General features: G+C 44.6%; 1 protein-coding gene across 1 annotated transcript; it reads left to right on the forward strand.

Annotated features, from left to right (window-relative positions):
- Positions 1-854: 854 nt before the first annotated feature.
- LOC307240668 (uncharacterized protein) lies at positions 855-10,655 on the forward strand. Its single transcript, XM_080014508.1, has 10 exons — positions 855-940; positions 1,888-2,015; positions 2,111-2,212; positions 2,413-2,479; positions 5,317-5,370; positions 7,980-8,055; positions 8,122-8,280; positions 8,410-8,984; positions 10,001-10,256; positions 10,337-10,655. The coding sequence occupies exons 1-10, from the start codon at positions 907-909 to the stop codon at positions 10,425-10,427; spliced, it is 1,542 nt and encodes a 513-aa protein (XP_079870634.1). The 5' UTR covers positions 855-906; the 3' UTR covers positions 10,428-10,655.
- The last annotated feature ends 10,506 nt before the right edge of the window (positions 10,656-21,161 follow it).

Consider the following 21,161-nt stretch of genomic DNA (forward strand, 5'->3'; position numbering starts at 1 on the left):
CAGTGTTGCGTTGCTCTATTTTTTCATGTTGAGTTTCACTAGTTGAGAAGTTTCTATAGTTGAGGGGTTGCTGTAGTTGAGTTGGTGTTGTGGTTGAGGTGTTCCTCTGTTTAAGGTGTTGCTCTGGTTTTGAGACCAGAACCCCGACTTACATATACTATATCTCTATGTTGATATGTTGATCGGGAAGAACAGGAAGACTGCACTTCCTGTTCTACGACTGTACTTCCTGTACTGATCTTTATAGCATGGATCCCGCTGTTGGATTACAACTTACCAGATCTCCATAAAAACTCTGTCTGTTGCTCTGTCTCTGTCTGTTGCTATGTCTCTGGCTGTTGCTCTATCTTTCTGTCGGTGCCTCTCCCACAATTCCTTTTCATTCTCCACTTCCTGCTTCCTGCTCTGCCACTCCACTTCCTGTCCAGAGGGTTTGGGTTTCTGTGTGTGTGTGTATTTGTGTGCATGCTTATTTTCAGACGACAACAACACGTCCCAGAACCTTGAGTTGGTTCAATTCACAACCTTACACTTATATATTGTACCATATGTTATTTATGTACAGTATTATTCATATACAGTATTAGTCACACACTATTATTCATATACAGTATTAGTCATATACAGTATTAGCCAAACAACATTGCTTATATACAGTATTATTCACATCAGTATTATTCACACAAATGTATTAATATAATGTATTATTCATATAGAGTATTATTCATATACAGTAATATACTGTATATACTATTATTCAAATATTAGTGATTTATTGATTGATTAATTGATAAACAAGTATATGATTTTGTCTTCTCAATAGCTGATTGATTGGTCGCTATTTCTCCAGGGGGAGGGGTCGGGTGGCTGGAGACAGGAAGTGAGGTCACATGGGAACAAGTCGCCATGGAGGTCAAAGGTCAAGTCATCTCAGTGCCTGGTGCGTTTCTACAGGAAAATCTTCTTCTTCTTCTTCTTCTTCTTCTTCTTCTTATTATTATTATTATTATTATTATTATTATTATAACAATAGGTTTTGACTCCCTATCGCTATTGCTCTGTGTTTTTTTATTCTTAGTCTTCTCTGCGTTTTTCGGGCTAAAAGTATGTGGAACACGACAACAGCAGAACACACAGACATGTTGAGGTGTCGTTAGAACCATAGCTGCTTCATACTCCTTTCCTTTATACTCCTTTTCACGCTTTCCTCAATATTATGTCCAAAAACATGGTGTATCAACGCCAAAAAAGTAGGTAGCCTCGTCTGCCATCGTGGCTGTGCTGTAAAACTCTGCAGCGCCCAGGCTCCGCCCCTCGCATTTCCAGGTGCTGTAGTGAAAGGGCAACTCCGGACAATGTCCAGACCTGATAATCGTGACATTGTCCTTAATTCATGTGTAAAAGCAGCTCTAAATAGACAGATTGAGCCAATGCTGTGTTTAAAGGAAACTCTGAAAAATGTAACTCGTGCTGCGTTTTACAAACCCCGGAAAACTGTAATACGTACCTAAAAGCAATAAACTGGAACCTGTGTATTGTTGCCTGCAGCTATATTTATTATTATAATGATAATAGTAAAAATAATTAATATTATTAGTAATGATATGAATAATTACTAGAATAAATCATAGTTATAAATATTTTAATAAAGTTATTGTTGTGTTTTGTTCTGTGTGTGTGTGTGTGTGTGTGTGTGTGTGTGTGTCTGTGGGTGTGTGTATTTGTGTGTGTGTGTGTGTGTGTGTGTGTGTGTGTGTGTGTGTGTGTGGGTGGGTGTGTGTATTTGTGTCAATGTGGGTGTGTGTCTATGTGGGTGTGTGTGTGTGGGTGTTTGTATTTGTGTCAATGTGGGTGTGTGTACGTGGGTGTGTGTGTGTGTGTGCCCAGAGCCACTCCGTCAGGACCGCAAGCAGAGGGCGGGGCGTCTAATGGAGCTGCAGGAAAGGAGGCGGAGCTTACAGGCGCTGCTGAGCGTCCGATTGGCCGAGCTACGCCGGGTCTGTCTGCAGGAAGCAGTGAGTGATGTCATCACCTTATTCTGGATTAAACTCCTTATCCCAGGTTAAAGTATTCATCCCCATTTAAATGCTGCTGTTCTGCCATTGGTTAGGAGTTGACGGGGGCAGTGCCAAGCGACTTCCCCCTGGAGGCAGGAGAGCGCCCCCCCCAGGTCAGAAGGAGAGTTGGTACGGTCCAGTCCCTCAGACCAGAGGTCAGTTTGGAGCGCTCCATCTTTCAGTTCATCCATGTCTGTCTCTCTGTCTCTCACCCTGTGTCCCATGTGCAACAGGAAGTGACATCACGTTGTGTTTCACGTTGTGGGGGGGGCATGTACAACAGGAAGTGACATCACGTTGTGGGGGGGGGGGGTGCAGCATGTCCAACAGGAAGTGACACCATGTTGTGTTTCAGGAGGAAGGACGGTGTAAAGTGAAGAAGAAGAACCAGAAAAGGAAGGTTCACAGAGGCTGCCACACTGGTATACACACACACACACACACAAACATACAGTAGATACAAACACACATATATACACACACACACACACACAAACATATATACACACACATATGTGACCCACCGCAGACTTCAGGTACATTTGGTACCTTTTGACTCTTTTGCAGCGTTGGAAAGTGAGAAATCAGAGCTTCAAAACAAGGTGTCACTTAGGCAACTCAAGAAAATCTTTTAAAAGCTATGACTTGTTGATGACAAGGGTGCTGCAAACTGTGATTCTGAGATAATCACCCTCAAAGTTTTCTCAACACTTGGCTTCACCCAGCCAGCTCCCAGAATGCAAATGACCGCGTACTGACCTGTTGAGCGAAGTGAAAACTGTAATGCATCTTGATGTGGCTGCTCGCAGGTGGAACACCACCCGAGGAGAGGCTGAGGCGCTCACAGGTGTTCTTGAGTCGCAGAACCTCCCTCTCCGAGCGTAATTCCCCGTGCTGTAGAAATTGCTTCCTGTAGAAACTTCTTCCGTTGTAACAACAACGGGCGTATCGTCGGTCTGTGGTGGTCCGTGGTTATTTAAAATATTCAGTTTCATCTTCACATTCAGGTTGAAATCCGCTGTTTGAAATGTTCTCCAAGTCAGGGGTTACGCCTGTATCAGATTCAGCATCGCTGTCGGAGAACTGACTATCATCGTGGAAAATGAAGACGCGTTGCTCACACTGACTTGGATCTATCGCACTGGTCACATTAAAGTCTGATATGACTTAGATCTTCCTCCTTCTCCTCATCCATAACAACACGGAGATTAAGGTTTTCACAGACAATTGAAACCGAAGGATCCTCGTCTTGTTTACGGAAGTGACGTCAGCTTTTCTTCTTCGTTGGTATACGCCCCCTGCACAACGATGACTCCAGGTGTGTGTAAAAGTATCAGGATTTAAAGGTTGAACTCTACCAAAACGGTTTCACATTGTGACTTCACATCACACGGAATATGGAGGAACAATCTTCACCTGGACGCTCGCTTTAAGGGAAACCATCAATTGGCGCTGTTCACCCCATGTCATCTAACGGGAATATTTAACACGGTCTAACATTTTTCTACTATTTATAAATCAAACTCGGGTTTTAAAAATATTTTGAGATTAAAAAAAATCCACAAAGGAACACGAATCTGGAAAAATCTTTTTTCAACTTATTTGGCAGCTCCTGGCCATTTTAGAAATGCACAACAATACGGGTTTTTCTGCGGTGGGTCACGAATACACACACACACAGACACACACACACACACACACAGACAAACATATATACACATACATATTTGTATACACACACATATATACACACATACACACAGACACACACAACTACACACACACACACACACAGACAAACATATATACACATACATATTTGTATACACACACATATATACACACATACACACAGACACACACAACTACACACACACACACACACACAGACAATAAAAGGAAGAGCCTCATTTCCTCTTCCAACAATGGGTTTTCATCTGTGTGTGTGTATGAGAGTGTGTGTGTGAGTGTGTGTATTTACATTTACATTTACATTTACATTACATTTACATTTAGTCATTTAGCAGACGCTTTTATCCAAAGCGACTTACAAGGGAGAATAACATTCAAGCTACATAGCGACAGAGATTAGTGTAACAACAACATTCGTGTAACAATAAATACTGCAAGGTGGTGCTATTGTAGGTTAGGACAGGAGGTACTCACTGAAGAGCTGGGTCTTCAGGTGCTTCTTAAAGACAGAGAGGGAGGTCCCCGCTCTGGTCATTTTTGGCAGCTCGTTCCACCAACGTGGAACTACAAATGAGAATAGCCTGGATTGCCGTGGCTGTATGGCCGGCAGAGCCAGGCGACGCTCATTTGACGAGCGCAGCATCCGGGGGGCAACATGTGCTCTTACAAGAGCATTTAAGAAGGTGGGAGCGTTCCCAGCAATCACTCTGTAGGCCAGCATCAGAGACTTGAACTTGATGCGAGCGGCTACAGGTAACCAGTGGAGCTCGATGAGCAGCGGAGTGACATGTGCCCTCTTTGGCTGGTTGAACACCAGTCGCGCCGCCGCATTCTGTATCATCTGTAGTGGCTTCACCGCACAGGCCGGCAAGCCTGTTAAGAGGGCGTTGCAGTAGTCGAGACGGGACATCACCAAGGTTTGTAGCAGCAGTTAAGTGGCATATTGGGTCAGGTACGGCCTGACTTTTCGGATGTTGAATAGTGCGAAGCGGCAGGACCGGGAGACGGCGGCAACATGGTCCGAGAATGTCAGTTGGTCATCAATAATGACACCTAGATCCCTTGCAGCCTTGGTAGGAACAAGAGATAGAGAGTCGATTTTAATATCAATGTTGTGATAAATACCTTGTTTGGCCGGGAAGACCAGCAGTTCCGTTTTCGCCAGATTTAGTTGAAGATGATAATCCTTCATCCATGTGGATATGTCAGCGAGACAATCCGAGATCCGCGTCTGCATGTGTGTGTGTCTGTGTGTAATTGTGTGTTTGTGTGTGTGTGTGTAATTGTTTGTGTATGTGTTTGTTTGTTTATGTGTGTATGAGAGTGTGTGTGTTTGTGTATGTGTTTGTTTGTTTATGTGTGTATGAGAGTGTGTGTGTTTGTGTATGTGTTTGTTTGTTTATGTGTGTATGAGAGTGTGTGTGTGTTTGTGTATGTGGTTGTTTGTTTATGTGTGTATGAGAGTGTGTGTGTGTTTGTGTATGTGTTTGTTTGTTTATGTGTGTATGAGAGTGTGTGTGTGTTTGTGTATGTGGTTGTTTGTTTATGTGTGTTCATGTGTTTCCAGATGCTACAGGATCTGAGAACATTTTAACATCCGACTCAAGAAGACACAATGGAGGTAATATACACACACACACACACACACACACACACACACACACACACACACACACACACACACACACACACATTGACACACAAACACAAACACATTAACACAGTGAGCCAATCACACGTGATTGGCTGCGAGCAAGACCTGATCTGACGAGAGGTGGCACAAACATGATGGAATGCAGGTATTGTCTGACTGGAGAAGTTCCCATACAACTTGGTATTGGGTTATTTCAGTTGATACCTTCAAGGTATTGATTACCAATACCCAGCCCTTTTTGACAGCATAGTGGTGACAACATGTGCAGTGAGAGTGAAGCAGCATCATCACCATAGTGTCATCATAATGTACATGTGTACAGTTCAAATGAAAAGCGGGGTTACAGGGGCTGGCCTCTGGCTATCTTGCCATTTCAGGATTTGATGGACCGGGGGACAAAGTCGTTTTTAAAGTGGTTGAGCCTGAGTTGTGGGACTCAAGCATCTCGCTGTGGGAAGAATCTGGTATTCTGGGTGGAGGATCTCGGTGGGGTCTGTGGTTATTTGTCGGTCCTGTAGTGGTACTGGAGTGTGCAATGCTGTCTGACTCCCATGATTATTAAGGCTCTCTATGTTAGCCTGGTAAACTGGGCTCTCAGCTGTACACTGAGGTTGCCAAACCAGGCTGGTATGCCATACCACAGGATGCTCTCACCTATGGCACGAGAGAAGAGAAGCAACACTTTGTCGTTTGATTAGCCATGTGTATGCCCAGGTATCTGTAAGAGTCAAGCCCGTCTATATTCTTGTCATGGATAACCACTGGTAAGTGGTCTCCAGTGGATTTGGGATCGAACACCATCTACTCTATTTTCTTAATGTTGATGGTGAGGAAGTGTTTGTCGCATCACTGGATAAAGTTCTGAATCTCACATTTGTATACAAATGTATCTGATGTGTCAGGCATGAGACCCAGGATAGAATTAACGCACCCCTGGGGGGTGCCACTGCTGATGGTCAGGGTTCTGACAGGGTCCTGTTCACCCTGAACTACTGGGTACGGTTTGTCAGAAATTAGTTGTACCACTTAATAGTGAAGGTGTTGATGTTCCTCTGCTGTAGTGTTTTCTGGAGAACATGAGGCTGCGGGCTATTAAAGGCTGAGCTGAAGTCTACAAACAACAGTCTCGGTCCTGCTTGTCCTCTTGGTCCTCCTGGTCCTCTTGGTCCCGGGTGTGAGGCAACAATCTTCTGCCATTACAGTAGTTGTCCACAGCTTGGTTCCATGAGGGACCATCTCTGTCAGCTCAGAATCCACTGTCCCTCTTCTGCTTCACTTCCCAGTCGGTGTCCATCAGAGGAAAACTTGTGTCCAAGCCAACAGACCCTGCGTGTCCATGTTCTGTCAACATTCTAACTGCTTGTGATCTAGTACAGATTATTGTTGCAGATCTTGCAGAGGCAGGACTTGGGGAAGGTATCAACCTTATTCATATGGCTCTTGAGGAACCTCAGCACTCTGGGCCGTGGAGAAGCAGCGGCTGAATGTTGCTATGGTAGATCCAGATCTTAGTCTTGAGGCTGTTAGACCTTTGACTTGATGGGCAGCGTTGTCAACATGCTCCAAGGTCACACCATCGATGTTGGTTGAAGGTGTTCTGGATCTTCCTTCCTAGGGGTAGAAGAGGTTCCACTGGTTTCCTTGGGCAGGGCCAGACATTGCTTGATCCATCACCCAGTTGATGGAGACAACAAAGAGGATTGGGAAGAAGGTGCTGCCCTGCCAGAGCTTCACCCAGGGTTCATAGAATGTCCCTCAAGGTGGATCACTTTGGGAGGTGAATACTGTTGAATGATTTCCTGAACTCAATAAGGTTGATGCACGGAGAACATTCCACTCCAGACACCACACAACTTTGTGGATATGTTGTTATCTCTTATCTCTTTTTCATTTGTATCTTTCTTGACTGTATTGCTTTTGCTCCTTTAACTCCAGAATTTCCCTCCAGGGATCAATGTCTTATCATACCTTATCTTATCTTGCTTGATTACGTTTCTCAGAGACAAGACTCGATCTAAACTTCATCTTCTGCTAAGGAACCTGAGAGCAGAGACCATCCTCCTACGGAGAATACTGCAAAGAAGTCTTCTACCTCACTGAGGTTTCCTTCCTTCGGCACCTTCGCAGCACATATCACATCATGGCATCATCCTTTCCTGAACAAAGAGTTGTTGAGCCATCGCTTGTTTCCATGTGCCCTGAGTCAGTCCACGTCAGCGTTGTACCGTCTATTGCTCTGGTGACTGAGGTGATCTTTGGCGTTTCAAACATGGTGGAATCTCCATGCTCCAAATGGACTGTGGTCTTGTGTCCTAGAAAACTCCTCGTGGAGCTCCTGGTTTCCCGTGAAGGTCTTTCATCTGGAACCATCATGATGCCTGTTAATTGGCTGGGTTTTCTCTTGGGACCATTGCCCAACTGTCCACCAGTTCTGATTTCAGGAGTGGATTTCTAAGGCCCTGCCCCTAGCTTGGGAAGTAGGAGACACAGAGTGTCACATCAAACGTTTAGCGTCTCAGTGTATTTGATTCAGTCATCTATCTGTCTGACTGTCTTTCCTTCTGTATGTACTCTAGCTGGCAGGAAATTGTCGCCCATGGAGGTTTTCTACCAAAATCCCAGAAGAAGTTCTCAGTCCTCCTCCTCCAACAGGTAACCACAGTTAGATTCACTGCTCTTCTTCAAATGTTCTCCACTAAACTCCTCCTTGTCTTCCAGTCCCAGAACATCACTTCCTAGAAGTCTCTCCAATGTGGAAGGCACTCCCTTATCTCTGACCGCACCCCTATCGCCAACCACTCCCACATCGGTGACCACGCCCCTACTGCCAACCACGCCCCTACACCCTCGTAGTGGACCAATCACTGCACATATCAGGTGAGGTTTTAACTAATAAGACCAAAGTAACATTGGCTGTAGGTGATTTATTACGGATCTTAAAATTATGGAACATGATGAAGGTCCAAGGCACTGCAATAAAAAGCACTTCCTTTTCTTTCTCTTCAGGAGCCAGAACTCTTCCTCATCCCCTCCTCTTCCTCCCGGCAGCATCAGCTACTCCCCCTCCCCCCCCAGCAGAGGGGAGTGGGGAGACCATACCAAAGCACCTGAGGTGGGCAGTGTTGATGAACCGGCAGGGGGATTGGGGAGGCCAGGCAGGGGGCGTGGCCCGGTGGACGGGGAAGCGTCCGGGCGCAGAGGCGGAGCTTACAACGACCTCCTGCTGGAGTATGTTTGGGGGAAACAGCACAAGTCGCAGTCACATGGGAACCCGAGGCAGCCAATCTCGTCGCATCACACTGCGGCCTACAGCTACCCCGTCCACCCGCCTCCTCAGCCAGCCCTGCAGGGCCAGCCCGGGGAACCCGGCAGAGCCAAGGTGAGCCGGACCAAGTCCTGTGGCCCCTTCCTACTCCCGCAGCACAGCCAGATGGACCAACCCAACACAGCCCCTCTGCGCGCCATCCAACCGGACCCCCACCCTCACCTCCAGCCCCCTCGACCACAACTGCCCCCCACGGTGCAGGAGACTCATCTGGAAGAAGCAACCAGGAGCCTCCATAAAGCCCTGGCCCTGGAAGGTAAATACCGACCCACCACACCCAAAAAACACCCAAAAAGATTGTTGCATCAACATAAAAACATCCCCAGCAATACCCTTACAGTACATGTAATCCCTAACAACACCCTTATGTCTAACATCCTAACAACACCCTTAAGACTAACACCCTAACAATGCCCTTATATGTAACGATACCCTAACAACACCCTGACGTCTAACAACACCCTAACAACACCTTTACTTATGTGTAACATCACCCTATTGTCTAACAATACCCTCACAAGACCCTTACGTGTAACAACACCCTAACAACACCCTTAAGTGAAACAACACCCCAACAAAAGCCTTTCATGTAAAAACGCCCTAACAACACCCTTATGTCTAACAACCCCCTAACAACACCCTTATGTCTAACAACACCCGAATAACACCCTTATATTTAACAACACCCTAACAACACCCTTACGTGAAACAACACCCTTATGTCTAAGAACATCCTAACAACCCTCTCAGTCTAACAGCACAATTACGAGTAACAACACACAAACAATCAGCCGTTCACAGTTGGAGCTCTTTCGCTTCTCTGTGTTTGGAGACACAAATGATCCTGAACTGATTATCAGTGTTTATTCTCCATGTTTCTGCTCTGGTGTCTCGTTGTGCGCTGCAGCTATGGCCTGCAAGAACAACCGGTCAGTGGTGTCATTTGGGGGATGCAGACCACACCCGGTAACTCCATCAGAGGGGTTGACACCACAGCCGGCGAAACATGCATCTTGCCCATCCAATCAAAAGTCGCTGCGACTCTGACCCATCAGAGTGTAAACGTGCATACGGAGAGACTTCTCAGTCACTCCCCCCACAACCCGATCAGAGCACAACCTTGCGTAACGTGAATAGTTCCTCAGTCCCCCCTCTGCCAACAAGTGAATAAGGGGTGCACCTACGACTTACTGCAACGGGTGACACCAACTCTAGTGACGCCACTGCAACAGGTGTAATGTTGGTGTTGGTTATTACTGGTGTGATTGACAGGTCTGAGGGACTGGTACCTGCGGAACACCTTAGGCTCTGCCCAGCAGCAGAAATCAACCAATGGAACGGTCCCCGCAAGCATCAACTCCAAGGTAAAGGGAGGTGTGGCCAGTCCTGAAGCGAGGGAAGCAACTGGAAGGGGTCTGCAGCGGAGGCGGACCACCCACATCGTCCTGCAGCCATCGGACAACCAGAACGAGACCCATCGTCAGCTGCAGCACTCAGCCACCTTCCATGGACACCCGCTGCACGGCAGGTGAGACAGGTGGAGAGAGAGACGGATGGACTAGAGTGAGTGTTTTTCATGTGAATTAAGTTTCTCTCCTCCTCCGTCAGGTCCCAGGATCCCTCCTTCCTTCCCAAGAGACAGGAAGTTCCTTTAAAGGAACTGACCACAGAGCAGCCATCTCCAGGAACCCTCGTCTGACCATCAGGACCCCCCCTACCAGACAGTAGACAGCATGTGTCTGACCTGACCTACCCTGTCTCACCACACCGTGCGGAACCCTGTCTCACCACACTGCAGTACCCTGTCTCACCTCACTGTGGTACCATGTCTCACCTCATGGTGGAGCCGCTAGACACTGCAGTACCCTGTCTCACCTCATGGTGGAACCTCTAGACACTGCACTTCACTGTCTCACTTCATGGTGGAGCCTCTAGACACTGCAGTATCCTGTCTCACCTCATGGTAGAGCCTCTAGACACTGCAGTACATTGTCTCACCTCATGGTGGAATCTCTAGACACTGCAGTACCCCGTCTCACCTCATGGTAGAGCCTATAGACATTGCAGTACCCTGTCTCCCCTCATGGTGAAGTCTCAAGACACTGCAGTACACTGTCTCACCTCATGGTGGACCCTCTAGACACTGTAGTGCCCTGTCTCACCACACTGCAGTACCCTGTCTCACCACTTGGAGAGTCTCTAAGATACTGCCGTACCCTGTCTCACCACACTGCAATACACTGTCTCACCATGTGGGAAACCGCTAAGATACTGCAGTACCCTGTCACACCACACTGCAGTACCTTCTTCAATGAGCTGCAGAAGTTACAGTAGAAGAAATCCAGAGGAGGAAATTAAATAAAAGCAAAACTTCATTTTTCTCAGGACTAAAGAAGCTCCTACTCTTTTAACCTCTAAACTTTAAGGTTCCACTGTGGTTTAATGGAGGAACACGTTGAACCTTCTTCTTCTGAACTTTTCTAGTTTATTCATCAGAAATCTAGAAGCTTCCATCAGGTTTCTGCTCCAATCTTCAGGCACTTCTACGTTTCTGAGATCTGTCTCCGAGTCGGCAAATCAGATCAGAGGGTTTCACTGAATACCAGCAGATGTTTTTACACTGTATCGTCCTACTAGCGCCCTCTAGTGTCCAAACCCAGGTTCTACGGATCAGACAATCAGGTTGACGTTTTGCTTAATAACTGCTTTGATAATCAGAACCGTGATGATTAATGATCTTTGCACTATGAAATATGGAAATCAGTTTGAAAACATCGTCACCAGCACAGTAACCGTAGCAACCGTAGCAACCATGGTATGTGGATCAGGTGAAACTATGAAGCCAAATATCGACTACGGGATTCTCAGGTGTGAGACGCCAGACTGTTCTCTGATTGGACCAGAGCTCAGACTGATTTTTGATTGGTCCAGAGCTCTCATGCTGTTCTCTGATTGATCCAGAGCTCTGACCGATCTCTGATTGGTCCAGAGCTCTCACACTGTTCTGTGATTGGTCCAGAGTTCAGACTTTTTTCCCGATTGGTCCGGAGCTCAGACTGTTCTGTGTTCGGTCCAGAGCTCTGCTGACGTTCTGCTCCGTGTTGCAGTGTTTTCGCTTGTTAGCTTTCAAGCACTGAAGCAACAGAAGCAGCTTAGCTTTAGTATCAGATCTTTACAACATGAGATAGCGATAGCAGCAAAATGACAATTTTAAAGAATAAATAATTGAACGATTGATTGACTGAACGATTGATGAGCAGCCATCTTGTATTTCTCTGTATAAACTGTACATAACAAACACAGTGCTTGGTGTGTAGAAATGTAAATACCAGAGCGGTTCCTTCTGTGTTCTATGCGTTTCTAGTGTCTGGTGTCTTAAAGGAAAGTTCCACTGTGTGCTCTTTGAAATAGATTCAGATATAGATCAGATGTAGAAGCAAACTACTGAGATCTAGAAGCAAACTACTGAGATGTAGAACAAACTACTGAGATCTAGAACCAAACAACTGAGAAATCTCGAACAAACTACTGAGATGTAGACCCAAACTACTGAGATATAGCACCAAACTACTGAGATATAGCACCAAACTATTGAGATCTATAACAAATTACAGAACGAAACTACTGAGGTCCAGAATAAACTACTGAGATGTAGAGGCAAACTGCTGAGATCTAGAACCAAACTACTGAGATATAAAACATACTGTTGAGATGTACTCCCAAACTACTGAAATGTAGACCAAACTACTGAGATCTAAAACAAACCTCTGAGATATAGAACCAAACTACTGAGATGTAGAACCAAACTACTGAGATATAGAACCAAACTACTGAGATGTAGAACCAAACTATGGCGATACAGAACAAACTACTGAGATACAGAACCAAACTACTGAGATCTAGAACAAACTACTGAACTATAGAAGCAAAGTAACAAGATGTAGAACCAAACTACTGAGATCTAGCACAAACTACTGAGATATGGCACCAAACTGCTGAGATCTAGAACCAAACTACTAAGATATAAAACATACTGTTGAGATGCACTCCCAAACTACTGAAATGTAAAACCAAACTACTGCGATCTATAACAAACTACTGCGATCTATCACAAACTACTGAGATGCAGAACCAAACTACTGAGATATAGAACCAAACTACTGAGATGTAGAACCAAACTATTGAGATATAGAGGCAAATTACTGAGATGTAGTACCAAACTACTGTGATCTAGCACAAACTACTGAGATATAGCACCAAACTACTGAGATGTAAAAACAAACTATTGAGATCTAGAACAAACTACAAAACTAAACTACTGAAATGCAGAACAAACTACTGAGATATAGACGCAAACTATTGAGATGTAGAACCAAACTATTGAGATCCAGAATAAACTACAGAACTTAACTACTGAGATCTAGAACTATATGACTGAAATGTAGAACTAAACTACTGAGATGTAGAACAAACTACTGATATCCAGAACAAAATACAGAACTAAACGACTGAGATGTAGAACTATACGACTGAGATGTAGAAATAATCTACTGCGATGTAGAACAAACTACTGCGATCCAGAGCCAACTACAGAACTAAACGACTTGACTGAGATGTAGAACTTAACTACTGAGATCCATAACAAACTACTGAGCGTGCTCAGACCTCCTGGGTCATACATCCTATGAACTTTTGTGTTGCTTCTTGGTGGAACTTCTCTTTAAGCCAGTCACAGGGCTTAATGCTAATTCAATGCTAACTTAATGCTCATTTTATGCTTACTTGTCACTGGAACTCACCTGCTGAGCGACACCTGGAGCTCACTAAGCTCCACCTCCGGCAGCGCTCCAGCCAATCAGGTGTAAGATCCGCTCACTGGACCAAAAGCTGTATAAAGTCTTTTTTTATCTTTTTATCTTTTCATGAAGTGTTCAGGTGTTGGAATAAAGTTCTGGAATAAAGTTTTGCTCCACTCCAGTTTGTTCCTACAGCCCACACCCACTACAGCAAGCAGCCTCCAGGGGGACCATGAAGGCACCCGGCGGCACCTCTGCAGCCCTGCCAGGTCACAGCACGCCAGAAACCACCCGGCACTAGACGCAAGCTGTCAGGACCCGACCCAGCCGGCAGGGGGCCCACCCTGTCGCCACCCACCCACCACCCCCCCACACGGGACACAGAAGGACACGCAAGCCCCCCCCCCTTTCCCCCAGAATGCTAGGATACGTAGGTGGGCGGAGCCAGAAGGCATGAAAGTAGTCATCTCTGGTATTAAGAGAACAGTGAGAGCAAACGTCTTTATCCACAAAACCCATTTTGAACATTTTGTGTTCCGTGATATTAGCTCTGTACAGAATCTTATATTGGATGATTTGCATTTTGGAGTTGCATCTCATAGAAAAGGTGTTGTTCCAAATAAGCTTCCACAGGTTGATTTAAAGATAAAGTGTCATCTGTTTTTAATAAAAGTTTATATATTCTGGAAAACAGATTTTTAAAATGATCTATATGAATAAGATGTTCAATCATTGGAGGCGGTTGTAGGATGTTGTTCGTTAATTTGATTTTAACTTTTAGAGACTGCTGTAGTTGAAGGAGTTGAAGGAAGCTGTGGCCTCTGATATTATACATTTGGGTTAAGGTTAGGAAGGATTTAAACAAATAGTTTTCAAAAATGTGTTCCAGATGAGCAATTCCCTGTCTTTTCCAAGACCTGAAGATTATTGGTCTGTTTTTAACCAGAAAATCTGGGTTGTGCCAGATTGGGGTGAATTTGTTTGGAGATGGAGTGTGACCACTGAGTTTGAGGAATCTCCAGCAGACTGACACAGTCGTTGTGATGAATGGGTTTTTAAAGCAATTATGTTTCCTTATTGAGTCAGTAAGGAATGGAAGATCAGATATTGATAACTCCTGACATTCTGTTTGTTCAATGTCTTGCCATCCATGACCCAGTTGTTGTTCTGGTTGTAACCATTTAATTATAAATTGAAGATGGTTTGCTAGATAGTAGTATCTGAAGTTTGGGGCTGCTACGCCTCCACAGCCTTTGTTTTTCTGTAGTGTTGCTAGTTTAATTCTCAATTTCTTGTATTTCCAATATAATGTATTGGTTATTGAGTCTAGAGTATTAAACCAATGTACTGTTGGTTGGACAGGGGTCATTGAAAATATATAGTTTTATTTTGGTAGTCAATTCATTTTCACTGCTGCTATCTGCTGCTATCTATAGCAATAAGTGAGATGGATAGGTTGTTCCATCGAATGAGGTCTTCTTCAATGTATTTGTTCAATGAAGTGAAGTTAAAGGTATACAAATCTGACATGTTGGTGGCGATATCAATACCAAGGTATCTAATGTTGCCCGTTGTGATTGTTAAGGGAAGTTTCTGGGTTACGGCGTTCCAGTCCTCCCCACTGAGTGGTAAGACTGGGGTTTTAGTCCAGTTTATTGAATAGTCTGAGACTGCTGAGAATTTAGATATAATATTGAACATTTCCGGTAGGGTTGATATTGGGTTCAGTAAATATAACAAAATATAATCTACATACAAACTGATTCTGTGACCAGAGTTTCCTGTTTGTATGCCAACGATATTACTGTTTTGGGGGGTTCAATGAAGATGGCGAATAGTAAAGGGGAGAGCTCTAGAGTGAAACGCTGTGAAGTGTAACCATTGGTGATGACAGAAGCAGATGGGGAGTTGTAGAGGATTCTGATCCATTGAATGAGTGACTCTCCAAAGCCAAATATGTTGAGGGTTGAAAAGAGATATGTCCAATTAACTCTGTCAAATGCTATTTTGGCATCTAAAGAGGCAATAACAGTATTTAAGTTGTTCCTTTGAGATATGCTGATCAGACTGAATAAGCGGCACGTATTGCTGGATGAGTGTCTGCCCTTGACAAAGCCTGTTTGGTCTGGCTGAATTATGAATGGAATTACTTTTTCAATTCTGTTGGTTAGTGTTTTCCGTATAATCTTTAAATCACAATTAATAAGGGTTATGGGTCTCTAACTGGAGGTGAGGGTTGCTCCTTATTAGGTTTGAGCAAAGCCGAAATGAGAGCAGTATTCATGTGCGGAGGCATGGTGGAGGTTGACTTTATCTCTGTAACCATTCTGATGAATAATGGGGATTTAAGTGGCCAGAAGTGTTTATAGAATTCCACTGGGTAGCAATCTGATCCAGGTGATTTATTGTTGGCATAGAGAAGAGAGCTTTCCTGAGTTCTTCTACAGTAAGTGGTTGATCTAATGTGGTAGCCTGCTCTGTGGAAAGTTTAGGGAGGTTGATATCATCGAGGAATGAGTTAATGTTTGATATATTTGATTCATTATCTGAGTGATATAGCTTATTATAAAAGTCTCTAAATATGTTATTGATGTCTTGCTATTAATCTTTGATGGCTGTAATAAGTGTTTTTTCTCTCGCATTTCAACTGATTGTCAAAAAATTTACCTGATTTGTCATTGAATTAAAAATAATTTGCTCTTGTTCGTTGCATGAGGAATTGTGTCTTTTGATAGATGATATTGAGACAATGAGATGTAATTGACCAGATCTCATTTTGGATTTGCTCAGTAGGTGAGTGGGCTTGTTGGGAGTGCAAGTTTTTAATCGTTGTTCGAGTTTATTTTGGCATTTTTGTCCTTTGTTTTTCTTGTGAGAAGAGAATGAAATAATACTTCCTCTCAGAACTGCCTTATCCCACCTTTCCAGGCGTCGTCCATGTGGGAACCTCCTACAGATGCCCTCTCCACACCTATTACAACACTCATCCAACCGAACAAACACATAGCCATACACCACAACACGTTCACCATCACAGTAGAACCCAACATTACACCTAGCAAGTGGGATTTGCTAGATTAGACAAGGGAAGCACAGAAAATACAAGGCTCGGATGGGAGCCCAATGTTTAACACCTACGACAAGGAACAGATACGTTTTAAACAAGATATTGGATTTAATATTTTAAAGAACAACATAAATACAAATGTTAGGGGGGTTAGTTCATTCCTAATGCATGCTGTGGAAGGGAGGGGTTGGTTCAGTTTTAATCCAGGTTTCGGGGATTCATGGGTAGGTCGCCATCAAAGCAAGTCCTGTTGGTGTACAGGTGGTCCAACAAAAAAACCTGACGTGTGAAAGGAGGAATAATTACCACATGATTTGAAAGTACTGTTGTACAACATTTAATCTCCTCATATGAATTTCATATCAAGCTATAATTCAAATGAAAGACACCTTTTAGTCAAGGCAGAAACAATCTACACAACAATTATAATCAATTATTCACACAAAAGATTAAACCAAAATACATACAGGGCTTAATACATACTAATACTACATACATACCTTAAATTGGCAGTTTCCCTATGGGAGTTCTGGTGTGCGGCAGCCGTTTAGATGCAACCCTAATATACATTATAGACACAGCAATACACAGACCACTCACCGCTGAATGGAAGGAATTTACAAAAAAAAATGTTGAGAATGCTGGGTCAGTTCCTAACACCACGCTGAGCAGCCAGAGTGGAGTGAGGAAGTGACCTCACTTAACCCGGTTATTGATTTTGTGGGATCGGTCCGGGATTGGCCAGATTGCTGTTCGGTTGATAGATCTTTATGGTTAACCCTTTTAAAACCAGGTTGTATCTCATTGAATTTAAAAATATGAGTTGTACAAATATTTGTAGTTAATGAATGAATGCCATTCATTATTGGTTGGATTGTAGATTAACCTGGGTTACAACAAGTATATGAAGCAAAAATGAATTTCGGTAAATACAAACACATAATCATTAAACCGGCAGATAAAGGATCCAAAATAGTCATTTTAGACAAACAGCAATACCTGGAAGCAAACAGACAGTTATCCAACACACTACACTAAAAACTCATCGAGGATTCCCTGCAGACCATAATACAAAAAAAAATCAGACCTACATTGACTTAAATACATTGCACATAAACAGAAGGTATATTAAGACAGACCGGACACACCAAAAGACAGATTGTTGGGATTTTTATCATTATTAATATTCTCCTTGGCACTTTTCGGGCTAAAAGTGTCTAGAACAGGACAACCACTGCAGCTGGGGACCTGATTGAGGTGTTGTGAGAACCGGGACGTCTCAGACATCTCGTTGTTCAAGTTTCATCCATATCGATCCACATTCGCAGCAGGAATTAATGAAAAACCAATACAATTTTACCGGAAGTAGCAGAACGTTTGTGCATTCGTACATCTCGCTTATTTGGTGGAGTGAGGTGAGTTTGTGGAGAAAGACGCTTTTTGACATCATCATCCAATTCATTATAAATGTGCAGGTTGTGGCTCTGGGGGACATTCACACTGTGTGTGGTGCGTTGTGTAGACTCCATCGCTCTGTAGTGGTTGCTTGGAGCAGTATCTGCACTGAGTCCAGATGACCTGATACAAAACCCAGTGTTCCCTTTGATTATTTTTCCCTTTTATTAAATATAAACTCATTCTGTGCCATCGAACCCGGTGCTGTGTCCTTAGTTTGCAGCATTGGATCCAGTTGTAACACAAACTGCGGGAGTGGAAAACAGTCCAAAACATATTGTGTGTTTGTGACCTCACTCATGAAGTTGGCTTGCAGCTCCACAGCAACGGGTCTGAATTGTGTCCATTTTATTTTAGTCCCAAAAGTTAAAAAAGTAGATAAAAAATCTCTGAGGGACATGCAGTGTTGAATCCGTTTTAATGGAAATATGTTGTTGGGAGCTTCCACTTGCTACATCATGAACCAATGCTACATAAGTCCCGTTTCTGTCTCTGGGTGGTCATTCGCGAGAGAGAGAGAGAGAGAGAGAGAATGTGTGTGTGTGTGTGTGATGGGACATGTAATTATATATAGAGGGACAATACTCCAATATGGTGTATAGCACTTTTTATTTAGCATTTTTTAATTCCCCTTCCCTGACCCTTATCTTTTTTACATTTGCATGCACAAAATGAGTTCAATGATGATTCTACAACCCCAATTTTAAGCACGTTGGAGCACGTGTGGAGCATGACATTTCCTCTATGTTTCTTTTATTTCCTACAGCCCCTCTACCTACATACTTACATGGATATGTATATACTGTATATATCTGTGTGTGTGTGTGTGTGTGTGTGGGTGTGTGTATACATACCTGTGGGAATTTATGCACATTTTAGTATTTTTATTGTTTTATATCACTATGTCCGCCAAAAACTCATCGGCAGTGATCTCCTACGGCAACGATGCAATCGTGAATTAAAAAATTTCCCTGAAAGATCAACTTTGGGACTTTTTATCCGCAGATCCAGTGTGGCTCCTGGAGATTTCACGCACCAATGCTTTCAACAACAACGGAATCGCTGAATGGATGGATGACCTTCGAGCGAGGATTACATTCCAACAGGATACGAGAAACTGTTGCGTCCTCTGCCTGAAGGAGACATGGCTGAACCCACTGGAGCCAGATGAAGCCATTTGTCCAGCCAAGTACTTCTCCGTGTTCCACCTCGACAGGTCAGACGAGTCTGGGAAATCCAAGGGTGGAGGCGTCTGCCTCATGATAAACAGCTGCTGGTGTAACTCCAACAACATCAAGACTCTCTCCCGCCCCTGCTCGCCGAACCTGGAACAGCTGACCATCTCATGTCATCCATTCTACCTCCCCTGGGAATTCAGCACGGTCATCATCAAAGCCGTTTATATTCCACCGCAAGCGGACACAGCACTATCGGACCTGTATGATGTCTTGTGCGGACTTTTTAAGGCAAACCTTAAAAAAGTTTGAACGGATACAAGACTTTCGCTCCCTGCTTTCGGTAAATAGGACCACGCAGCCATTGCTCTGATCCCTGTTTACAAGCCATGCATCGCGCGTGGAACAGTAGTGGCAAGGGACGTAAAGCGGTGCTCAGACCAATCAGAGCCTGAGAGGTCGACTGAGATGACGCTTTTATTGACGTAGACAGGGACATGTTTCAATAAAGTTCCAGTGATGTCAGCAAGTTTGCTTTGTAGCCATGTTAGCTGACAGCATTGTTCTCACGGTGAAAGTTTGGATATCTCCGAACAAGAAACCATGGGTTGATTAATCCATCCGCTGCGCTCTCAATGCTCGCAGGGCCGCATACAACAACGGTCTTGTATCTGGAAATATGGACAGTTACAAAGTGGCGTCGTACAATCTGCGGAGGGCTAAACGGATGTATAGGGACAGAGTGGAGCGACAGATGAAGCAACGGGACACCAGATGCTTGTGGCACGGGCTGTGGACTATTACAAACTACAACAGCAGCTCCTCCCCAGCCACGACTATAGGCGGCTCCCTAGCCAACGAACTGAATTCCTTTTTTGCGCGGTTTGAGTCTGGTGAACACCAGGAAAGCTGCGGGCCCAGATGGCATATCTTGGCGAGTACTGCAGACCTGTGCTAACCAGCTAGGCCCACTATTCACTAGGATATTCAACGCCCCCCTGGCCGAATCAGTGGCCCCGTCCTACTTCAAGAGGTCCACCATCATTCCTGCCCCGAAGATCGCCTCTCCAGCCTGCCTGAATGACTACTGTCCGGTGGCCCTCGCCTCGTGGTCATGAAGTGCTTCGAGAGGCTGATTAAAGATTCCATCTGCGCCTCCCTCCCTCCCAGAACAGATCCATGCACGACACGGTCTGCCAGGTACTGCACTCCACGCTCACGCACCTGGATTGTCAGAAGGGAGCCTATGTGAGATTGCTGTTCATCGACTATAGTTCAGCTTTCAATACCATAGTCCCCACCAGACTGGCTGTCAAGCTGCAGGAGCTAGGACTGAGTTCTCAGCTATATGCCTGGATACTGGACTTTCTCTCACCCTGCCCCCAGCTGGTTAGGGTGGGGAGGCACATGTCCAGCTCCCTCACCCTGAAAACAGGATCCCCCCAGGGCTGCGTCCTCAGCCCCCTACTGTACTCCCTGTACACACATGACTGTGTGGCCAGGTCGAGCTCCAACTTCATTGTCAAGTTTGCTGACGACACCGTCATGGTGGGCCTGATCAACGACGACGATGAGAAGGCCTCCCATGAGGAGGTGGCTGACCGGTCACTCTGGTGTCAGGACAACAGCCTCATCCTGAACGTCAGCAAAACTAGGGAGCTAATTGTGGACACGTGCAGTTGGTGATTAATGGGACTTCTGTCAACAGGGTGAGCAGCTTTAAGTACCTGGGAGTCCACATCACGTGGTCACGTGATTTAACGTGGACTACACACACAGACACTTAGGTGAGAAAGGCGAGGCAGCCTCTTTACCACCTCAGGCAGCTGAAGAAATTCAGAATCTCAGTGAGGAGACTCAAGCCCTTCTACTCTGGAGCAGTGAAGAGCATCCTGACAGGCACTGCCATCACTGCCTGGTTTGGGAACTGTACTGCTCAC

The sequence above is a fragment of the Zeus faber genome, assembly GCF_960531495.2.
Source record: "Zeus faber genome assembly, chromosome: 15".
Lineage (NCBI taxonomy): Eukaryota > Metazoa > Chordata > Actinopteri > Zeiformes > Zeidae > Zeus > Zeus faber.

Bases quoted from the DNA above. Each gene is read 5' to 3' on its own strand.
- LOC307240668 (XM_080014508.1), top strand. From the start codon at position 907: ATGGAGGTCAAAGGTCAAGTCATCTCAGTGCCTG. The intron at 8,056-8,121 runs GTAACCACAGTT...CTTGTCTTCCAG, and splicing joins CAGTCCTCCTCCTCCAACAG to TCCCAGAACATCACTTCCTA. The intron at 8,281-8,409 runs GTGAGGTTTTAA...CTTTCTCTTCAG, and splicing joins CCAATCACTGCACATATCAG to GAGCCAGAACTCTTCCTCAT.